This window comes from Microcaecilia unicolor, chromosome 4, assembly GCF_901765095.1.
Source record: "Microcaecilia unicolor chromosome 4, aMicUni1.1, whole genome shotgun sequence".
NCBI lineage: Eukaryota > Metazoa > Chordata > Amphibia > Gymnophiona > Siphonopidae > Microcaecilia > Microcaecilia unicolor.
Window position 1 is genome coordinate 13,990,602 of NC_044034.1, and position 19,987 is coordinate 14,010,588.

Here is a 19,987-nt window from a genome sequence, read left to right on the forward strand (position 1 = left end):
GGTGATGCAAGGCAGAAGGGGCGGAGTCTGGAGTTAGCGGTGGTGGAGAAGGGTACAGATAGGAGTGATTTGTCCTGAGAGCGGAGGTTACGGGTGGGAACATACAGGGAGAGGAGGGTAGAGAGGTAATGGGGGGCTGCAGATTGACTGCACTTGAAGGTCAATAGGAGCATTAAGAGATAAATCTTGCCCTGGGAGCTCTGCTGATACCTGCTCGGCTCTTTCCCCCTATTTAGTTTAGAAAGTTTTGCCCCCTCCTTCCCCACCCCCTTTAGTCCAGCTGTCCCAGAGACAGTCCTTGGCTAGAAGAGCCACATACTCCATGTTTGGCTGCTAGTTAACCCTCCATTGCCCCAGGTACAAATAAGTACCTGTATATAATATGTAAGCCGCATTGAGCCTGCTATGAGTGGGAAAGCACGGGGTACAAATGTAATAAAAATAAAAAAATACAATAAAATAGATATCATTTTTGAGCAATGGCAGGAAGCCCTCCTGCCTGGGGACTGAGGAAATTCCCTTTTCGGGTATCTTATCCTAAATCTGCTTTCTCCAGACTTCCTTGAGAGGAGAGTTGTATACGAATGGCCAAATCCAGCCCCCTGGTCCAGCTTCGAGCAACTTTCAGTTTCAAATTCCTAAAATTCCCAGATATTCGGCTACTTTAAAGGTCAACGGCACTTGCTATCTAGTAACTGATTGCATAACAGTAGGATATCATTTTAAATACAAAAAACTAAATTAGATTGAAATGACTTAGCGTGCAAAAGCTGACTCATCATGGGGGAATCTTAAAACCACATAAATAGAGAGAGAGCCCGAGTCCTCCTCAGCCTGCCCTTCACAGCATCACACTGCAGAGCTGCAGAAAGTCAGAGGATGCCAAGCACAGACCTGAGCCAGATGGCCTTAGGTAAGTCAGCACTTTGCAACTTACTACTAACTGCACAGTCAAAGCAGAGACTGAGTCCACCCTACTCCTTTTCAATTATGGGTTTTTTTTTTTATTATTTTATTTATAGCTTTTATACAATCTTATTATACACCTATATAAGTGACAATATAGGAAATTGGAAAATACATTCCTGAACTTTATATAAAATATATTAACTAGAAAATAAATCCTAACGACCACAATATTTAGGAAATTTGATCCAAGAAGGTATAAATAGTTTTCTGGAAATAACCTTACAATAATACAGCAGTTCATCCAGGTTGCTTATCCTAAGCTATCTTTCAGTGCATCATCTGGAATTAAACAGTCACATTAAACCTCGTCTTTACTTAATAAAAATTCTTCTAATTGTTTAGGGTCAAAAAACCTGAAATTGTTTAGTTTGAAAAAGTATACGACATACACAAGGAAATTTTAGTACAAAATTTGCACCTACCGCCAGAGTCCTCGCACGTGAGGCTATAAAAGCCTTTCGTCTTTTCTGTGTTTCCCTAGACATATCAGGATAAATTCTTACTTTAGACCCTCCCAAAAAAATAGAATCTAAATGACGAAAAGAAAGTTTCAAAACTGCATCTCTATCCATTTCCAGGATAAAAGAGGTCCAACATAGTTGTCCTTTGAGTTATAACCTCTAATGAGGATTCCAAAAAAAGATGTAACATTCATTGCTTCTCCTCCTTGGGAGTGAGTCTTTCCTGGTAAATTTGTTAATATTACTTTGTCGATAATACGCTTGAGTTATGGGTGGCAATGAATCTTCTGACATACCTAAAATCTCCATCGAATATTTTGTAACCATTTGTATAGGTGTACTTAAAGGTGATTTAGGAAAATTAGTTTGCCTCAAATGAAGTCTCCTGGATTGGTTCGCCAAATATTCTAAGCGTCTGGAAGTGAAATTCTTCTCTCTCATCGGGGTTTGACCCACAAGTTCCATTTTCTGAGTTCTTTCAGTTAGTGATTTCACTTCCAAGGCTTGTTTAGTAATTACATTTAACATTAACGTTCTACGTTCACTTGTCTCTTAGATTGTAAGCTCTTTGAGCAGGGACCGTCCCTCTATGTTAAATTGTACAGCGCTGCGTAACCCCAGTAGCGCTTTAGAAATGTTAAGTAGTAGTAATTGCCTGTGTTTGAGTAAGAGCAGCCTCAGAAAGAGTTTTAATTACATTTGTATTTTTAAATATCAACGATTGTACAGAAGACGGCATAGTAAAAGTCAAATCCCAGAGTGGCTCTTTCAGTTATGTTTTTATTGAACACTTAATTAAGCCCGCGCGTTTATCTGAAGAAATTGCAACTGAATTGTCATTAATATCCACACTTAAGCGGGGAGAAGGGGGACAATTGAGGCTCCAGTGAATCCGGGACTGGATTGTCCAAAGTCAGGAGGGGTGTTTGTAGGCTGGAACAGAACCACCTCATTTTTCAACTGAGCAGGTCCATCTCCATCACAGCCTAGAACACCCAGGCTCTGGGGAACTGAAGAATGGCTTCCTTTGTTTCTCTGATCAGGGCATTTCCATAGGTTGTAGTACAAAAAGACTCATATTGTGAGAATGGCCTCTGACCAGAAGGAAGCTGGTTGTGTAGCTTGTGCCATATAGCTAACCCACTTTTTGGACTTAAGGTTAGAGGACGAAGGAATTTGGCTTTCAGCTTCAGCCTTGTTTCAGTTCCGGCTGACAATGCCAGTGCATTTTTCAGCTGGAACCGAAACTTTATAGTGGTTGCCCTTGCTTTCCCACCCCCCTCTCCTTCCCTTCTCACGCAGAGAACAAGCCTCCCCCCTCCTGCCCTCTCTCATATGCGAGACCCCCCCCCCTCACTTTACCTGGGACTAGTGTCCATCCCTGGTGGTCTTAGTGGTGGCTGGAGCAAAAGCAATGCCCAGTTGCTCCTGGCTGCGTTCTCTCAACTGCCAAAATGGTCGCCACGATCTCTAACTGCAGTCTTGTGAGACTGCGGCTGGAGGTTGTGGCAAGGACAGGAGCCATGTCCCCAGTATCTGCTATCCTGCCTCCTTCACCCCTTTCCCAGTATCCCCATCTATTTCTCTAATATTCATCAACTGGCCCTGCATTCTCTCCTTCTTAGCATCAGTCCCTTCACTCCCTCCCCTCCACCTTCCACTGCATAAGTTCTTGCTTCTTCCTCTCCCCCTCATACCTGTCAGGGCCAGTCAAACCCGGTAAGCGGGGTAAGCACCACAGGCGGACGCCTGCCTTCAAGGGTGCTGCTGCGGCGCTGTGCCACCATACTGTGCCACCCTTGGGGTTTTAAATCTAATTTACCTCCGTCCCAGTGGCCGCGTCATATGAAATCCCTGCCCGTCTCTAGCCTTCCCTCCCTTCATGAGTTCATTCCACAGAGTCCCGCCTTCTGACGTTATTTCCTTGAGGGCGGGACTCTGACGGAACGAACTCACGAAGGGAGGGAAGGCTAGAGACGGGCAGGGCTTTGAAATGATGCGGCCGCTGGGACAGAGGTAAATTAAAAAAAGACAAACCACGCAGGGTGTCAAGAAGAAAAAGGGTGATGTTGGGGGGAGAAGAGGGCAGGCAGGTGGCCATAAATGGGAGGGGGATGAGGGAGAAGGAGAATCGCTGGACAGGGGCAGGGTGGGAGAAGAGAGAAAGGAGATGTGGGGGGGGGGGCGCCAACTCATAGTCTGCAGGGGGCGCCAGAGACCCTAGGACCAGCCCTGATACCTATCCCTTTCTCCCACCCTCCCCCCAGCATCAGCCCCTTCCATTCCCAGCTATTGCTCCCTGAATACCAGAACCCCCCTCCCCAAGAATTCATCCTTGACCCAGCAGCAGGAGCTCACTCCTTTGCTCCTGCCGTTGTTGCAAGCATCACGCAGATTTTAAAAAACAAAAACAGGGAATTCCTCTGATTTGGGGGAGAGGGGGCGATGGGAGGAAGGTCTGGATGAAAACAGACCCATAGAAAGAGAGGCGAGAAACTAAGGTACTTAATCAAAATTTTTCAAAGCACTGGAAAGATGTCATGGAAATATTTGCTGTAACGCAAAGTCAAGGTCAGGGGAAAGCAAAGCATTTGCATTTTCTGTATGCAGATACCAGTTACTATTATTATTAATTATTATTATTATTTATTGCATTTGTATCCTACATTCCCCCACCTATTTGCAGGCTCATTGTGGCTTACACAGATTTGTTAACATTGTCATTTCAGGATATCAGATACAGTTAGTAATGTGTAGCGATCAAGGAAGGGAAGAGAAAAGAAGGAAGAGAGTGATTAGGGTAGTTATAGAGTTGGGCATTCATAATTGAGTGGGTTGGTGAGGTGACTTAGTGAGGCGATAGGTTCTCAATTGTAGGCCTTGTTGAAGAAGAATGTTTTCAGAGATTTTCGTAAGATAGTTGTTTCGTTGATTGCTTTCAAGTCTGTTGTTAATGAGACGGAAGTGCAGAATCTGCATCCAAGAAAGGAAAATGGTCTGACAATCTGGTCGATGTGGTTCCTCCAAATGAACAGATTTCTGCATCCCGGGAGGGGTGGATGCCTGTCTTCCCTCACCTTTCTCTGCGTTTGCAGCGCCACTCCTGTGAAAGAGGTGGGGTAGAGATGGGAGGGGTAGGGGTTGATCAGGTAGACATGTAGGTCCTGATGCTCAGAAGCAAACGCAGGCGCTAGAGGCCATTTCCCACTGGACTAGCGCCAACATTAATGAGTGCAGAATGCTCAGAGGCTCTAGCATGGGACACACGTGCACCAAAAATAAGTTTAAATAGCACGCCACAGCAGTCAAATGCATGTTAATGAGCTCATTTCCTCTTCCCTCCCAATGCTCAGAGAAGAGCACACAAAGCAAAGACAGCTCGGAGCAGGCCTTAGGGGGTTTGAAGAGAGGATTTCTCATGATTCTTTCTTCAAAATCTGCCATTTTGTCTTCAATTTCAAAGCAGAAGGAAGCCCAAGCAAGCCCCTAAGCAGCAGAATTGAAAAAAAACAAAAACAAAAGTGCATCAGTCCCAGGGCCGGTCCTAGGGTCTCTGGCGCCCCCCTGCAGAGCCCCCCCCCATATCCTTTCTCTCTTCTCCCACCCTGCCCCTGTCCAGCGATTCTCCTTCGCCTCCATCCCCCTCCCATTTATGCCCACCTGCCCGCCCTCTTCTCCTCCCAACATTCCTCTTTTTCTTCTTGCCACCCTGCGTGGTTTAAGTTTTTTTTTTTAAATTTACCTCTGTCCCAGCGGCCGCGTCATTTCAAAGCCCTGCCCATCTCTAGCCTTCCCTCCCTTCGTGAGTTTGTTCCCGCAGAGTCCTGCCCTCGAGGAAATGACGTCAGAAGGCGGGACTCTGCGGGAACGAACTCACAAAGGGAGGGAAGGCTAGAGACGGGCAGGGCTTTGAAATGACGCAGACGCTGGGACGGAGGTAAATAAAAGATTTAAGCCCCCAAGTGCAGCGTGGTATGGTGGCACAGCACTGCAGCGGCGCCCTTGAAGGCAGGCGCCCCCCTGTGGTGCTTACCCTGCTTACTGGGTTTGACCGGCCCTTATCAGTCCGAGCAAAGCAGGTGAAAGCACACATTGGTGCCTGTTTCCTGGGTTTAAATATAAGTCCTTCCAAGTTAAAAAAAAAAAAAAAAAAAAATTGAAAAGCTTATATTTAAAGGTGCAAAAAACAGACGCCAATGTTTGCTTCACGTTCGGGTTTGCCTGGTGTATGCGCACAGGAGCTGGGCTTACCGTGAAACGCTTCTGCGCTAAGCACATCCGCCTTGCTGTCACTTTAACAGGGCGCGTATCATTTGCTACTTTTCTGGGCTGTTGGCTTTACTGCTGGAGATGTTAGTTACAGTGTTATCTCCTTCTGGTTTCAGGCTCCAGGTTTCATTTCCTGTCCCTTTTGCTGCTCTGTGTTTCTGCTCTGTGTGCATCAAATCCAGGTAAAGTATAAGTGAAAGTATAGAGTCTGTGAATGTGGATTCAGCGCGGTGGCAGCGGTATGACCTAGATTTCTGCAAAATAGGAACCTGCCTGATCTAGAATAGATTTCACTCTGTTTGCTATTTGGAAGGGGGGTGGAGGGGGGGGTGTCCCCTTTCCAAATGTCCCTGCTGCATTCAGAAGGGCCAGAGCAGCAGTGGCCCAGTTTACTTACTGTCAGAACAGTGGTACAGAATTTAACATGTATTTGAAGATGAATAATTCTGCAGAAATTAAAAACCTGGGGGCCCTACAAGATTTTGTTGTAATCACCAACTGGAATATGTGTGCAGTACGTTGCTTTAATTCACCTCAAGCTTTGGGCATCTCTGTGCTAAGAGAAACCGTTTAGCAAGCAGGGGAGAACTTCTGTTCATAGGTATTTGGTTCATTTGCACATATACCCAGATGCTGCTCTTTGTGTTAATGGTTTGTTTCCTCTGATTTTTCCATTTTCTTTAAAGAAAAGGAAATATGTTTGCAACAAACAGGGGTGTTTTTACTAAGCTGCTAACATGCCTAATGCAGCAAAAATGACCTCAAGCAGGACCCACTCATAGTAACATAGCAGAAAAAGACCTGCACGGTTCATCCAGTCTGCCCAACAAGATAAACTCATGTGTATACCTTACCTTGATTTGTACCTGTCTTTTTCAGGGCACAGACCGTATAAGTCTGTCCAGCACTAGCCCCGCCTCCCAACCACCAGCCCCGCCTCCCACCCACCAGCTCTGACACAGACCGTATAAGTCTGCCCAGCACTAGCCCCGCCTCCCAACCACCAGCCCCGCCTCCCACCACCAGCTCTGGCACAGACCATATAAGTCTGACAAGCACTAGTCCCACCCCCCAACCACCCACCCCACCTCCCACCACCGGCTCTGGCACAGACTGTATAAGTCTGTCCAGCACTATCCCCGCCTCCCAACCACCAGCCCCGCCTTCCACCACCGGCTCTGGCACAGACCGTATAAGTCTGCCCAGCACTATCCCCGCCTCCCACCACCAGCTCTGGCACAGACCGTATAAGTCTGCTCAGCACTATCCCCGCCTCCCAACCACCAGCCCCGCCTCCCACCACCGGCTCTGGCACAGACCTTATAAGTCTGCCCAGCACTATCCCCGCCTCCCACCACCGGCTCTGGCACAGACCGTATAAGTCTGCCCAGCACTATCCCCGCCTCCCAACCACCAGCCCCGCCTCCCACCACCGGCTCTGGCACAGACCTTATAAGTCTGCCCAGCACTATCCCCGCCTCCCACCACCGGCTCTGGCACAGACCGTATAAGTCTGCCCAGCACTATCCCTGCCTCCCACTACCAGCTCTGCCACCCAATCTCGGCTAAGCTCCTGAGGATCCATTCCACTCAAGCATTTTGCGTTAGTTTTGCCACCTGCATGTGCTAAGTGTATGATATTATTTTTTTATATTCCTTTTTTTTTGGCATGTCAGGCATGGAGAATGGATAAGGATGCACCAATCAGCTAATGCATTGACATTAGTTAGCGTATCCAGAGCCGCCAAAAGGAGGGGGAGCAGGGGGAGGCAAAATTTCTCAGACCCAGCCTCCAAGGGGGGTCCGGCGCCAGGGTCTGTCTCTCTCCTACTCCCGGCACACAGGAGCAGGAGAGAGACAGACCCCAGCACCGGGACCCCTAGGAGGCTGGGGAGGAGCAGGCGCAGACACAGGAAAGTAGGGGTCAGGGAACGGTGGCAGCCTGAGTGAGCGAGGGGCGACAGCTACATGTGTCCCAAGAGGGGAACAGTGGCTGCATCCTGAGTTGGAGGGGCAGTGGTGGCTGCATATCCATAATAGAAAGCGGTATGTTTTCCTAGGGTGATTTTTTTTCAGTGGCCGCATGCTAACGCAGCCAAAAAAAAGACATAATACAAAGGCCTTGAGGTGATGCCACCCCCGGCAGGCCATGACTGTTCAGGGCTTGCTCATGCATGAAAATTGAGCATGAGCAGAAGGGCCGGTGTCAGCATCAGCCATTTGGAAGAGTGCTGGCTGCCGGAGGAGGAAGTCTTCAGCTGGCAGGGTTTAGGGATCCCAAGCAGTCAGAGCAAGAGTGCCACAATTCTGGGTGGACCCCAGCCCACCCAGGCCTAACCGTAGCTATGCCACTGGAAATAGGTGGTCATTTAGTGTCAATTCTAACCCCTTTATCTCTGATTTAACAAGGGGGAAGGGATCCTGCACTTTAAGTTCAAGGAAGGAGCACAACCTCAGGGATTATCCTGGAGATAAAGAGACCCAGTACTCAAATCTGACATTTTCCTTTTCTGTATGCTATACAATTGTTACTGTCCTTACTTTTTTAAATACTTTTCCTCTTATTAACCTCTTTAGCAGCCTAGTGGTTAGTGCAGCAGACTTTGATCCTGGGGAACTGGGTTCAATTCCCACTGCAGCTCCTTGTGACTCTGGGCAAGTCACTTAACCCTCCATTGCCCCAGGTACAAAATAAGTACCTGAATATATGTAAACCACTTTGAATGTAGTTGCAAAATCCTCAGAAAGGTGGTATATCAAGCCCCATTTCCCTTTCCCTATTTGAGATTCTACATGGAATGTTAATGTTGCTATTCCACTAGCAACATTCCATGTAGAAGCCTGCCCTTGCAGATCAGCAATGCGGTCGTGCACATGCAGGACGTCAGACTCACAGAAACAGAAGCATGTGCGGCTGCACTGCTGATCTGCAAGGGCTGTCTTCTACATGGAATGTTGCTAGTGGAGGAGTAGCCTAGTGGTTAGCGTAGTGGACTTTGATCCTGGGGAACTGAGTTCAATTCCCACTGCAGCTCCTTGTGACTCTGGCCAAGCCACTTAACCCTCCATTGCCCCTGGTACAAAATAAGTACCTGAATATATGTAAACTGCTTTGAATGTAGTTGCAAAAACCTCAGAAAGGCAGTATATCAAGTCCCATTTCCATTTCCCCCCCTTATGGATTATTTTCTAATTGTCATGCCAATAATTTAATGAAACTGGAAATCTGAGTGCATTGCTCTGATACAATCCTTTTTCCAGAGCCCAACCATTAGGCAAGACTAGGTAGTCATCTAGACTGGAAGTTTTTTAGAGACAGCAAAGAACAGATGCAGTCAAAAGAGCAAAACAATAGGTCCAATAGCCAAACAACCTCAAACGATCACCACCTGCTTTAACCTGCATTTTGATAGGCGTTTTTTGTCATTTATCATGATTATTTAATTATGAAAAGGTATGTTATGGGGGGGGGGGGGGGCAGGGGCTGCAGACTAGAGGCCTAGGACGTCCACTACTCCTGCCCCAGCTCTGCTTCCATTATGGGTCTCTGCACCGAAAACCAAGGATGGGTGCTGTAAGTTCTCCTCTTGCTGGTTATGGGGTGGAGTGAGCGGATATCGGACCCAGGGAAGAACAAATGAAGTAATACCATGTGCATCCTTATTTAAACATCTTTCTTCCAATTACAGAGGGTGGTGCCAGTAAACGAGAACCAAAGATCATCGAAACAAATAAAACCGCTGATGCAGAACTAGGTAACTGATCTCACCCCCCCCCCCTCCCCCCCGCACACTCTACTACTGCATGGTAACAAGGAAACTGCACATCCTGAGACTGTGAGCTTTTGTAAATATGTTACTCAAAAGTGCCAAACAAACCAAAGGAAGGTCCAAATCTCCCGTAAAATGAGACACAAACCACAAAAAAAGGCGGAAGATAAACCAAAACAGACCAGAAAAACCACAGGGAGTAAGAGCACCAGAAAAGTTTAATAGGACCCCACACGGTCCGTGTTTCGGCCAACAGGCCTTCCTCAGGGGTCCTGAATCTGACATTTACAGGTGCACCTCCGAGATACTCATAAAACAAAAAGCTAAATGACAGAAGCGCTTTTTTCTCTAGCATACGCGCTTTTGTCCACTATTAGGCAGGACTAGCGGGTGGGTGCTGATCATTTTGAGCCCTAGCATTTTTGTGACGGTCTCAAGTTTCATTGGACATTTAGCTTTTTGTTTTATGAGTATCTCGGAGGTGCACCTGTAAATGTCAGATTCAGGACCCCTGAGGAAGGCCTGTTGGCCGAGACACGGACCATGTAGGGTCCTATTAAACTTTTCTGGTGCTCTTACTCCCTGTGGTTTTTCTGGTCTGTTTTGGTTTATCTTCCGCCTTTTTTGTGGTTTGTTACTCAAAAGTGCAACTACTGTGCTTTGCAATGCAACACAGTTTCATGCCTCAGAACACAAGAGGTGTCAACGTTGTCAGTCAGTTTTCAAACATGGGTGCTCTGACCATCTGCTGTGATGCTGCACTTGTATTGTAAGATTGACTGTTTTTTTCACATTTTTAATCTAGTGCATTATGCCGGAGAACGTGGTGAAGGCGGTTAGCTTAGCAGAGTTTAAAAAGGGGTTAGACGGTTTCCTAAAGGACAAGTCCATAAACCGCTACTAAGTGGACTTGGGAAAAATCCACAATTCGAGGAATAACTTGTATAGAATGTTTGTATGTTTGGGAAGCTCGCCAGGTGCCCTTGGCCTGGATTGGCCGCTGTCGTGGACAGGATGCTGGGCTCAATGGATCCTTGGTCTTTCCCAGTGTGGCATTACTTATGTACTTATTGTGTTCTACTGCGATTGAGCTCCTATGCCAGCCGTTCCCAACCCAGGCTTTGGGGCACACCTAGTCCCATCGGGTTTTCAGGATATCCACAATGAATATTCATAAGTGAGATTTGCATGTAGTTGAGGCACCCTGAAAATCCGACAGGACTAGGAGTGCTCCGAGGACTGGGTTGGGAATGGCTGTCCTTTGCACCTACAGCACCAAACTGTTACGGGTTAGGGTGGAGTTTGTGACAACAGAGGGATGTAGATTTTGCACACGGGAAGTTTACTGCTAAACATTTCTATAGCACTACCAGACATATACAGTACAATTCTGGTCGCCACATCTCAAAAAAGATATAAAGGAATTAGAGAAGGTGCAGAGAAGGGCGACGAAAATGATAAAGGGAATGGAACGACTTCCCTTTGAGGAAAGGCTGAGAAGGTTAGGGCTCTTCAGCTTGGAGAAAAGGCGGCTGAGGGGTGATATGATAGAAGTCTACAAGATAATGAGTGGAGTAGAGCAGACAGATGTGAAGCATTTGTTTACACTTTCAAACAGCAATAGAACCAGGGGACACAAGATGAAGCTAGAATATGGTAGATTTAAAACAAATAGGAGAAAGTTTTTCTTTACTCAGCGTGTAGTCAGACTCTGGAACTCGTTTCCAGAGAATGTAGTGACAGCAACTGGCCTTACGGAATTTAAAGGGAGTTTGGACAGATTCCTGAGGGAAAAGACCATTGAACATTATTAAGAATTAAGTTTTGGTTTTTTTTTTGGGGGGGGGGGGGTTGCTGGGTTCTTGAAGCCTGGATTGGCTCTGTCGGAGACAGGATGCTGGGCTTGATGGGCGGTATGGCAGTACTTATGTACTTATGAAAGAGCTGGGGGGTTTATGCAGGACTCGCAAACAGATGCTAATGCCTAATTGCCACTTTCCAATCCTTCCCCAGATAAAGCCCTGACAATCAACTGCACAGCACAGTTCCGGAAGCGGAAATTGCCCTTTCAGCTCATCTACTGGCTGGCTAATGGCACCTTTGTGGAGAACCAGTACCCGGACGGGCGAGTGACAGAGGGCAAGGTACAGGAGAGGTAAGAAAGACATTGTCTTAACCAATCCTCCCCGCCTACATTTCTGCTCTACGAGATGGTCAGAGGCACCCTGGGATGAACAAGAATCCCAATTTATTGGAGGAAAACAAGTGTAAGGTTTGGCCCGTCCTTGGTTTTTTTTTTTACTTCCTTTTTCTCAGCCTGAAAATCTTTGGAAAAGGATTTGGAAAAAGCTGGTTGAGTTACATGTTTATCGATGACCCTGATCACTATTCCCAACCCTGAAATGCAGAATCACCCCGTCAGCATTGCTGGTTTATTTTCCTTAAATAATCCTTCCTCCAATCTGGTCCTTGTGTCATTACATGAGCCACGAGACCACCCCCCCTCCCCCCAGGGTGTAAGATGGAAAGCAGTTCTAATTTTTTTTTTTTTTTAAATTTTAAACATTTGTTAATCAATTCATCATTAGATACTCTAAACTAAACAGCGCAAAACAAGAAAGGTCAAAGCGGCCCTGCGGATATGATGCAAGTAGACAGAGGTAGGGATGGGTGAATCGTCTTCTGATAGAATTCAGAGGACACACTTCAGAGTGAGAGCAAAACAGCTTTATTAGTGATATCAACTGTATCAGGAGGCAGAATCCTGATACGGTTGATATCACCAATAAAAGTATTTCCCAATCACTCTCAAATGCATCCTTTGAATGCTATTGGGAGACATTCGTCCAGTCCCTACTTGTGCCCAAACCAGACACTAGCAGAAGGTCACATTTTGTAAAACCCAAATTTAAGTATTGGGAGTTGGATGTTTAAGTTCACGTTCAAATTTATTATTCAACACACCACAAATCTACAAAAGAAACATCTAGGCAGATTTACTACTACTATTTAGCATTTCTATAGCGCTACAAGGCGTACGCAGCGCTGCACAAACATAGAAGAAAGACAGTCCCTGCTCAAAGAGCTTACAATCTAATAGACAAAAAATAAATAAAGTAAGCAAATCAAATCAATTAATGTGTACAGGAAGGAGGAGAGGAGGGTAGGTGGAGGCGAGTGGTTACGAGAGGTGGGCTTTCAGTCTAGATTTAAAGGTGGCCAAGGATGGGGCAAGACGTAGGGGCTCAGGAAGTTTATTCCAGGGGTAGGGTGCAGCGAGACAAAAGGCGCGAAGTCTGGAGTTGGCAGTAGTGGAGAAGGGAACAGATTACTACTACTATTTAGCATTTCTATAGCGCTACAAGTCATACGCAGCGCTGTACAAACATAGAAGAAAGACAGTCCCTGCTCAAAGAGCTTACAATCTAATAGACAAAAAATAAAGTAAGCAAATCAAATCAATTAATGTGTACAGGAAGGAGGAGAGGAGGGTAGGTGGAGGCGAGTGGTTTCAAGTGGTTACGAGTCAAAAGCAATGTTAAAGAGCTGGGCTTTCAGTCTAGATTTAAAGGTGGCCAAGGATGGGGCAAGACGTAGGGGCTCAGGAAGTTTATTCCAGGCGTAGGGTGCAGCGAGACAGAAGGTGTGAAGTCTGGAGTTGGCAGTAGTGGAGAAGGGAACAGATAAGAAGGATTTATCCATGGAGCGGAGTGCACGGGAAGGGGTGTAGGGAAGGACGAGTGTGGAGATATACTGGGGAGCAGCAGAGTGAGTACATTTATAGGTTAGTAGAAGAAGTTTGAACAGGATGCGAAAACGGATAGGGAGCCAGTGAAGGGTCTTGAGGAGAGGGGTAGTAAGAGTAAAGCGACCCTGGCGGAAGACGAGACGGGCAGCAGAGTTTTGAACCGACTGGAGGGGTTAAATACCCCTTTGGCACAGGAGCAGAGGGCAAGGCAGCGTACATTATCCAGCATCAGATTATTTTTTCAAAGGTTATCCCATAATATGTTTTATGGATTTACACAGACTAGTAGTAGTAGTTTCATCTTGCTGTAAACTGCTTCACAGCCCACGGAGAAGGCTGTCCTCAAATTTAATAAAGTTTTTTTTTTTTGTTTAAATCTGTAAAAAACAATGCTTATGGGATCTCAGACAAAAATCAGGAGTTATTCTTGTGTAAGGGAAAAAAAATGTCTACTCAGACATTGGCCGCAGGCTGAGCCACCCTCCTTTTGGTACTGGAGAAATAGGTTCCATGAGCTAATGCTCTGGGAGGCCAGGGAGGCTTACGGTAACCCAAAGAAAAGAAAGGTCTTTGTTAATATATGGTCTAAATATTTACAAAATATCTCCCACAAGGCTAGAAGTGCAGTGCTTAACAAATTGGATACGTCCTAGATAGTGAGACATCCAGCAGATATTTGCTCCGGATTTTGGACCGGTTAAGACCTGTAATAGATATTGCTAGTATAATTACCATGAAATCTCTCTATATAAAAGGCAACACCAACGTTCTATGAAGCCTCCAGCCGGAAGTGTGAAGGGGGTGAGAATCGTGAGATATCCGGTTTCCCTATGAGTGTCTGCCCCGCCCTCTCTGTAAGACAGTCAGTGAAGGAAAACAGCAGAGCACGAAATCAAATCGCTGGCTCTGTAACAGTGAAGGACTCAGAGGGGGGAGGGGAGAGAGGCCAGAGGGCAGGGACACACACACTCCCACATGCACACAGAAGAAAACATTGCTAGCCCCCGTTTCATTTGCATCAGAAACGGGGCTTTTTTACTAGTAAGTAGATAAAGGTAAAGGAGTAAAATAAAGGGGAGGTTGGGGGGGGGGGAAGGGGGAGGAAAGGATGTAAAATAATGATGATGATGTTAGACTAGATGCACATGTACAATTATGACATGACTAAATGTTTACAAAATGTTTGACTTTATTGGTTTCGATTGACGTGGTACATCATCAATAAAAAACCGTTGAAATATAAATCTGTAAAAACTCACTTTGACATGTCGAAGAGTATCTTCATCACTGCTCCAGTCCTATGACATCAAGTGCCGGATGATTTGAGATAGATAATACCAGTGCGTTTTTTTCTAGTGAAAAAGGTGCCGGTACTCAAATGCTAGGCCACCCTTCAGGGGTGGGGGAATCACTGAGGGACCCACCCCACAACAGCCAGGCCCCCTGCAACCAGTCACAGAATGTATGACAAGGCATATACATACATAAGCACATATACATAAGTATTGCCATACTGGGAAAGACCAAAGGTCCATCGAGCCCAGCATCCTGTTTCCAACAGTGGCAAATCCAGGTCACAAATACCCTGAAAGATCCCAAATATGTACAAAACATATTATACTGCTTAGTCCAGAAATAGTGGATTTTCCCCAAGTCCATTTAATAACGGTCTATGGACTTTTCCTTTAGGAAGCTGTCCAAACCTTTTTAAAACTCCGCTAAGCTAACCGCCTTTACACATTCTCTGGCAACGAATTCCAGAGTTTAATTACACGTTGAGTGAAGATAAATTTTCTCCAATTCGTTTTAAATTTACTACATTGTAGCTTCATTGCATGCCCCCTAGTCCTAGTATTTTGGGGTTGAGAACCTCTGTTTCAAAGCCAGATGAAAGGGACAAATGCAGAACCCAGTAGTTCCTTTTGCAGTAGCTTAAGTCCAAGGATGTAGTAACATCAAGGCAATAAGCTAGTTAGTACATGAGGAGCTGCCACCACCTGGTGGCTTGTCTGTGCAATTACAGGTAGGTTTCAGTCAACCTAGGGTATGAGGAATATCTATAGTACACCAATAGCCATATTAGCAGAGACAGAACAAACTGACTGGAGAAATCAGATTAGAGAATGGAAAATTTATGCAGCTACAGTCACCAGCAAATAGACTTACATTGATTTTCTCTTTTTTTTCCTCTCCTCAGAAAACCTAAGTCAGACAAGATTATTATTCTCCAAAGAGCTCTGCATTTCAAAAGCGTTAAAGAGACAGACTATGATCTCACCTTTATCTGTGTGGTCCAGGATCCATCTGGCTTTGACAAGAAGGAAATCAGACTCAGAAAAATACCTCCAAGCACCAAAGATGATAAAAGTTAGTTCAGTAACAAATCAGTGTGTGGTGTGGTGGGGGTGGTGGGTTTGGGGTGGGGGGGGGGAAGAGAATGTGGAGGAAAGAGAGTCTACTTTTGATGAGGGGGTTGAAGAAGGAAGAGGGAGAAACAAAGAAGCAGGATGAAGAGGAAATGAGGAGAGAACTGGGGAAGCAGTGCAAAAGGACAAAGGTAGAAGGAGAACTGTGGTGGTGGGAGAAAGAATATTTGGAAATGGGGATGGCAGATGAGGTGTAGAAACAATAGTGATCACAGGAACCTAACAACAAGCTGAGCAGGGAAGTTTACTCGAACATGCCTGTCTGGGAGAAATACGCCCAGGGTGTGCTGGTAAATTTTTAACAACAGGCTCTTTCTCCGGACGTAGCCAACTCTGCAGTTGGAGGGGCCAGGGGTGGCCGGGGGTGGGGTTGGGGAGCAACATTTGCCTCTCTCCCCTCCCTCACTTCGTGCGGGCACGCTAGGCATACCTTTGCTGGCAGCCAATAAATGGACTGCCACTACTCCCAACGTCTTGCTCTGAGCAGCATGCTGGAACTTCTCTCACATGCTCGAGAAGTCCCAACCTGCTGCTCAGAGCTGGAAACAAAGAGCGGGGAGCAGCAGTAGTCTATTTACTTGGCTGGCAGGGCTCAGCATCCCCACCAGCAAAGTAAAAGATAATTCAGCAGGGGACCCAAGCCCACATTTTGGAAGCCAGTTGTTAAAGTAGCCATGGAGGACCCTACTTTAACAACCGGCTCCTAAAAACTTAACAACCGGCTCTTGCGAGCCTGTGAGAGCCTGCTCCAGCACACCAGTGAATACGCCTATATCAATGAGTCGCTATCTGGGAGATGCAAATAGAGAAGTCACTCATCCAGTCTGTTTGAGTCATCCTGTCCATGCTCCATGACCTCTTTAGCATGTAACAATCCTCCTCCTCTGTAATCTCCAGGGTAGATGAGCTTGTAAGATCCCCCTTTTTAGCTCATCCCCAATCACTTAGATTTACAAAGTTCCATAGGTTACTATGTAATTTTGGAAGACTCCATGTCTAATTACAAAGCACTAATATTACCTGCTAATATTAGCATGGCCATTGCCTGAATATCTGGCCTCCTGGATCTCTATAGCCTTTCCAAATGATAACCTTTCACTATTGATCTGCAGCACCTACCTGGCTGATCTCTCAGCAGCTGCCAAACTGCAGTCCTGGAGGCAGCAAACCAGTCCAGTTCTCAGGATATCTCTACTGAATATTTATATTCACTGCATCCATTGTTTGCACATATACATCATGCCTAGTGATTAGGGACAGTGGCGTACTAAGGGGGGGGGGGGCGGTGGGTGCGGCCCGCCCTGGGTGCACGCCGCTGGGGGGGGTGCCGTGCGCCGGTCAGCTTTGTTGTTTCCATGCTCCCTCTGCCCCGGAACAGGTTACTTCCTGTTCTGGGGCAGAGGGAGCATGGAAACAACGAAGCTGACCGGCGCGTTGCACCCCCCCCCCAGCGGCGTGCACCCGGGGGGGGTTCTTTCGCTGGGGGGGGGGGTGACGAGGGGGTTCGCGCTGCACCGGGGGGGAGGGCGCTGCACCCAGGGGGCGTGGCGCATTGGCGACCGCCCCGGGTGTCAGCGCCCCTAGGAACGCCACTGATTAGGGAGATTCTGAAAACCATCTGGCTTGTGGCCCCTCCAGGATTTTTTTTTTTTTTTGGGGGGGGTGGGGGTGGGAGTTTAGATGCACTGGTATGGTATGTCTGTTTGTTTTAGGTCTAATTATGTTTACCCTTTGTTTTTGTTTGGATCTTGGAATGATTTTATAGGTCTTTCCTGTTTAATTGTAGTTCTTTATCTTCTCTATGTTTTATAATTTTATACAATTGTAAACCACTTTTAAAACAAATAGGAGGAAATATTTTTCGCTCAACAAAGAGTTAAGCTCTGGAACTCTTTGCTGGAGGATATAGTAACAGTGATTAGTGTATCTGGGTTTTAAAAGGTTTGGATAAGTTCTTGGAGGAAAAGTCCATAGTCTGCTATTGAGATAAGACATGGGGGAAGCCACCGCTTGCTCTGGGAGTGGTTGCATGGAATCTTACTACTCTTGGGATTCTGTCAGGTACTTGGGACCTGGTCTCTTCTGTCTGTGCCCTCTTAAATTCTGTACAGTTTCAGTTTCTAGCTCCAGGAAGGTGGTTCTTCACTCTTTCTGTGACCAAAAAATAAATAATTCCTGACTTTGCTCTTGGGGTCCTGCTATCATGACCCATCCTTCCAAGCAGTAACGATAGTAAAACCTTCCCCCACCCCATTCTTATGATAAAATACACAGGAGGGGGGGGGGGGAGGTTTAACCATAGCAGCAAAGGAGTTAGGCACTAAAAGATGTACTTGTGGCCTGCAGGTAAAGTGGCACCTGACACAGCTGAGAAACACCCCACACCGTGAACAACCTCCAACCCAGGCTCTTGGCTTCCAGGTCTCCAACAGCTGGACACACTCCAGGCACAGCTTCAAGCAACAGCAACGGCCTGATTTTCATCATTATAGCTCAGAAATGGCCTACTTTTGTACATGATGTGGGTGGGTGTATTTTTTTTGTTGTTGGTTTTAAGAGTATTTCACTTTTATATTAACAAGAGAAAATAAAGTAATGAACTGGGCACAAACAGGAGCTGCTGCTGCCGTCTTTGCCTTACTGGCCACGTGATGGCAGATAGGAGGTCCTGTGTAGGTGTCACAGTATTGCTGCTGGTGACGTGGGGGGGGGGGGGGGGGGGGGGGGAGAAGTGGCAACAGCCCTAGAGCAAGAACATGGTGGAAACCTAAAGAATGTGAGAGAATCCAATGCAAATAAAAATTACCAATAAAGCTCGGCAAGTAACATGGAGACATGATTTTGAATTATGTTAGCCTCCGCTAAGTGTACTCACTAACCATCTCCCTTCCCCCCCCCCCCCCAAAGTACAAAACAGTGGGCTCGGCCATAACAGAAGATGAGGCAGTATTCTCCCAGAATGGTATCATAACCTACTCTAGACACAACAGTTACTCAGCACCAAGTTTAAATGATTAAACAGCAGAAAAACACACTGTGCTATTCATTTATTTTAATTCAAAACCAAGGGAGGTACTTTCTTGTACAAGAACACAGCATAGGTTGCAGAGTGAAGGATTGTGTTGCTTAGATGATAGCTGAGAGCACTTAGCTATCAGCTCCACAAGACAAGCCCTGCAGGTAGGTAGACTAGGCATCACCCCCCAGGTAGCAGCACAGCATCTCTTCTCCTCTTCCCTCGACCAGGGCCCTCGAGAGATGGGTACAGGGGGAGGGGGCAAAATTGCCCAGGCCCAGCCAGCTGCTTCTTACTGCCTACTTCCAGCTCTGTCCTCCCCTGCTCCTGCATGCTACCCAGGGCCCAGATGGAGTGGAGGAGTGGCCTAGTGTTTAGTGTAGTGGACTTTGGTCCTGGGGGAAACTGGGTTCGATTCCCACTGCAGGCACGGGCAGCTCCTTGTGACTCTGGGTAAGTCACTTAACCCTCCATTGCCCCAAGTACAAATAAGTACCTGTATATAATATGTAAGCCGCGTTGAACCCGCTATGAGTGGGAAAGCGCGAGGTACAAATGTAACAAAAAAATGCATTAACATGATATTGCATGAATGCAATCATCCGGATCCTGACTCCCGACATGGAGAGGAGAGGACAGACCATGAGAGCAGGCATGCAGGAAGCGGCTTCCAGGCACCAGGTGTGCCCCCCCCCCCCTCCTTGAAGGCAAAGACAAAAAGTTAAAGGTGCAAGCGGGCAGGAGCGGCGGCACAAGTGGGGAGGGGGGTGGGGTGGCAAGCAGTGGTCTGGTTCTGCCCTGCCCTTTCCAGACCCAAACTAGCTGCAATCAGATTTTGTGCCAGATCATTGAACACAAACCCACTCCCCCTCTCCCCCCACAGTCCATTGTGAAGAGAAGGGTAACATTACAGCACTTGAGCATGGGGCTGTGTTAAAGAGACTGCTGTGTCTAATTGCAACTTTAGTCCTGCTCCAGGAAGAGGTGGGGCAGGGTTGGGGAGCTGCTGAGCACCTGGGGAGGGCAGGAAAGGGAAACAGTTATGTTTTAGTTCCAGTCTTGATATACCAGCAAAGTGATTTTGCAATCGAATAACAAAAAAGATAGGAGATATACAAAGAGGAGTAGGGCAAAAGTGAAGGAAGTGAGAATAGAAGCTGGCCAGTCCATCTGATCACTGTCCCCAAAAGCAGGATCAAAATGTAACATTTTACATAAACAGGATAGAATCAGTCCAGAGGGCGGCTACTAAAATGGTCAGTGGGTTTGTCATAAAGTGTATGGGGACGAGGAGTGGCCTAGTGGTTAGGGTGGTGGACTTTGGTCCT

General features: G+C 46.6%; 1 protein-coding gene across 1 annotated transcript; it reads left to right on the forward strand.

The window, feature by feature from the left end:
• The first annotated feature begins 879 nt into the window (after positions 1 to 879).
• On the forward strand, positions 880 to 18,210 carry LOC115468211 (interleukin-1 receptor type 2-like). The gene is made up of 6 exons (XM_030199746.1): positions 880 to 913; positions 5,816 to 5,881; positions 9,389 to 9,454; positions 11,483 to 11,624; positions 15,415 to 15,584; positions 17,990 to 18,210. The coding sequence occupies exons 1-6, from the start codon at positions 880 to 882 to the stop codon at positions 18,031 to 18,033; spliced, it is 522 nt and encodes a 173-aa protein (XP_030055606.1). The 3' UTR covers positions 18,034 to 18,210.
• Positions 18,211 to 19,987: the final 1,777 nt, after the last annotated feature.

Bases quoted from the DNA above. Each gene is read 5' to 3' on its own strand.
- LOC115468211 (XM_030199746.1), top strand. From the start codon at position 880: ATGCCAAGCACAGACCTGAGCCAGATGGCCTTAG. The intron at 914-5,815 runs GTAAGTCAGCAC...TTCTGGTTTCAG, and splicing joins CCTGAGCCAGATGGCCTTAG to GCTCCAGGTTTCATTTCCTG. The intron at 11,625-15,414 runs GTAAGAAAGACA...TCCTCTCCTCAG, and splicing joins GAGGGCAAGGTACAGGAGAG to AAAACCTAAGTCAGACAAGA.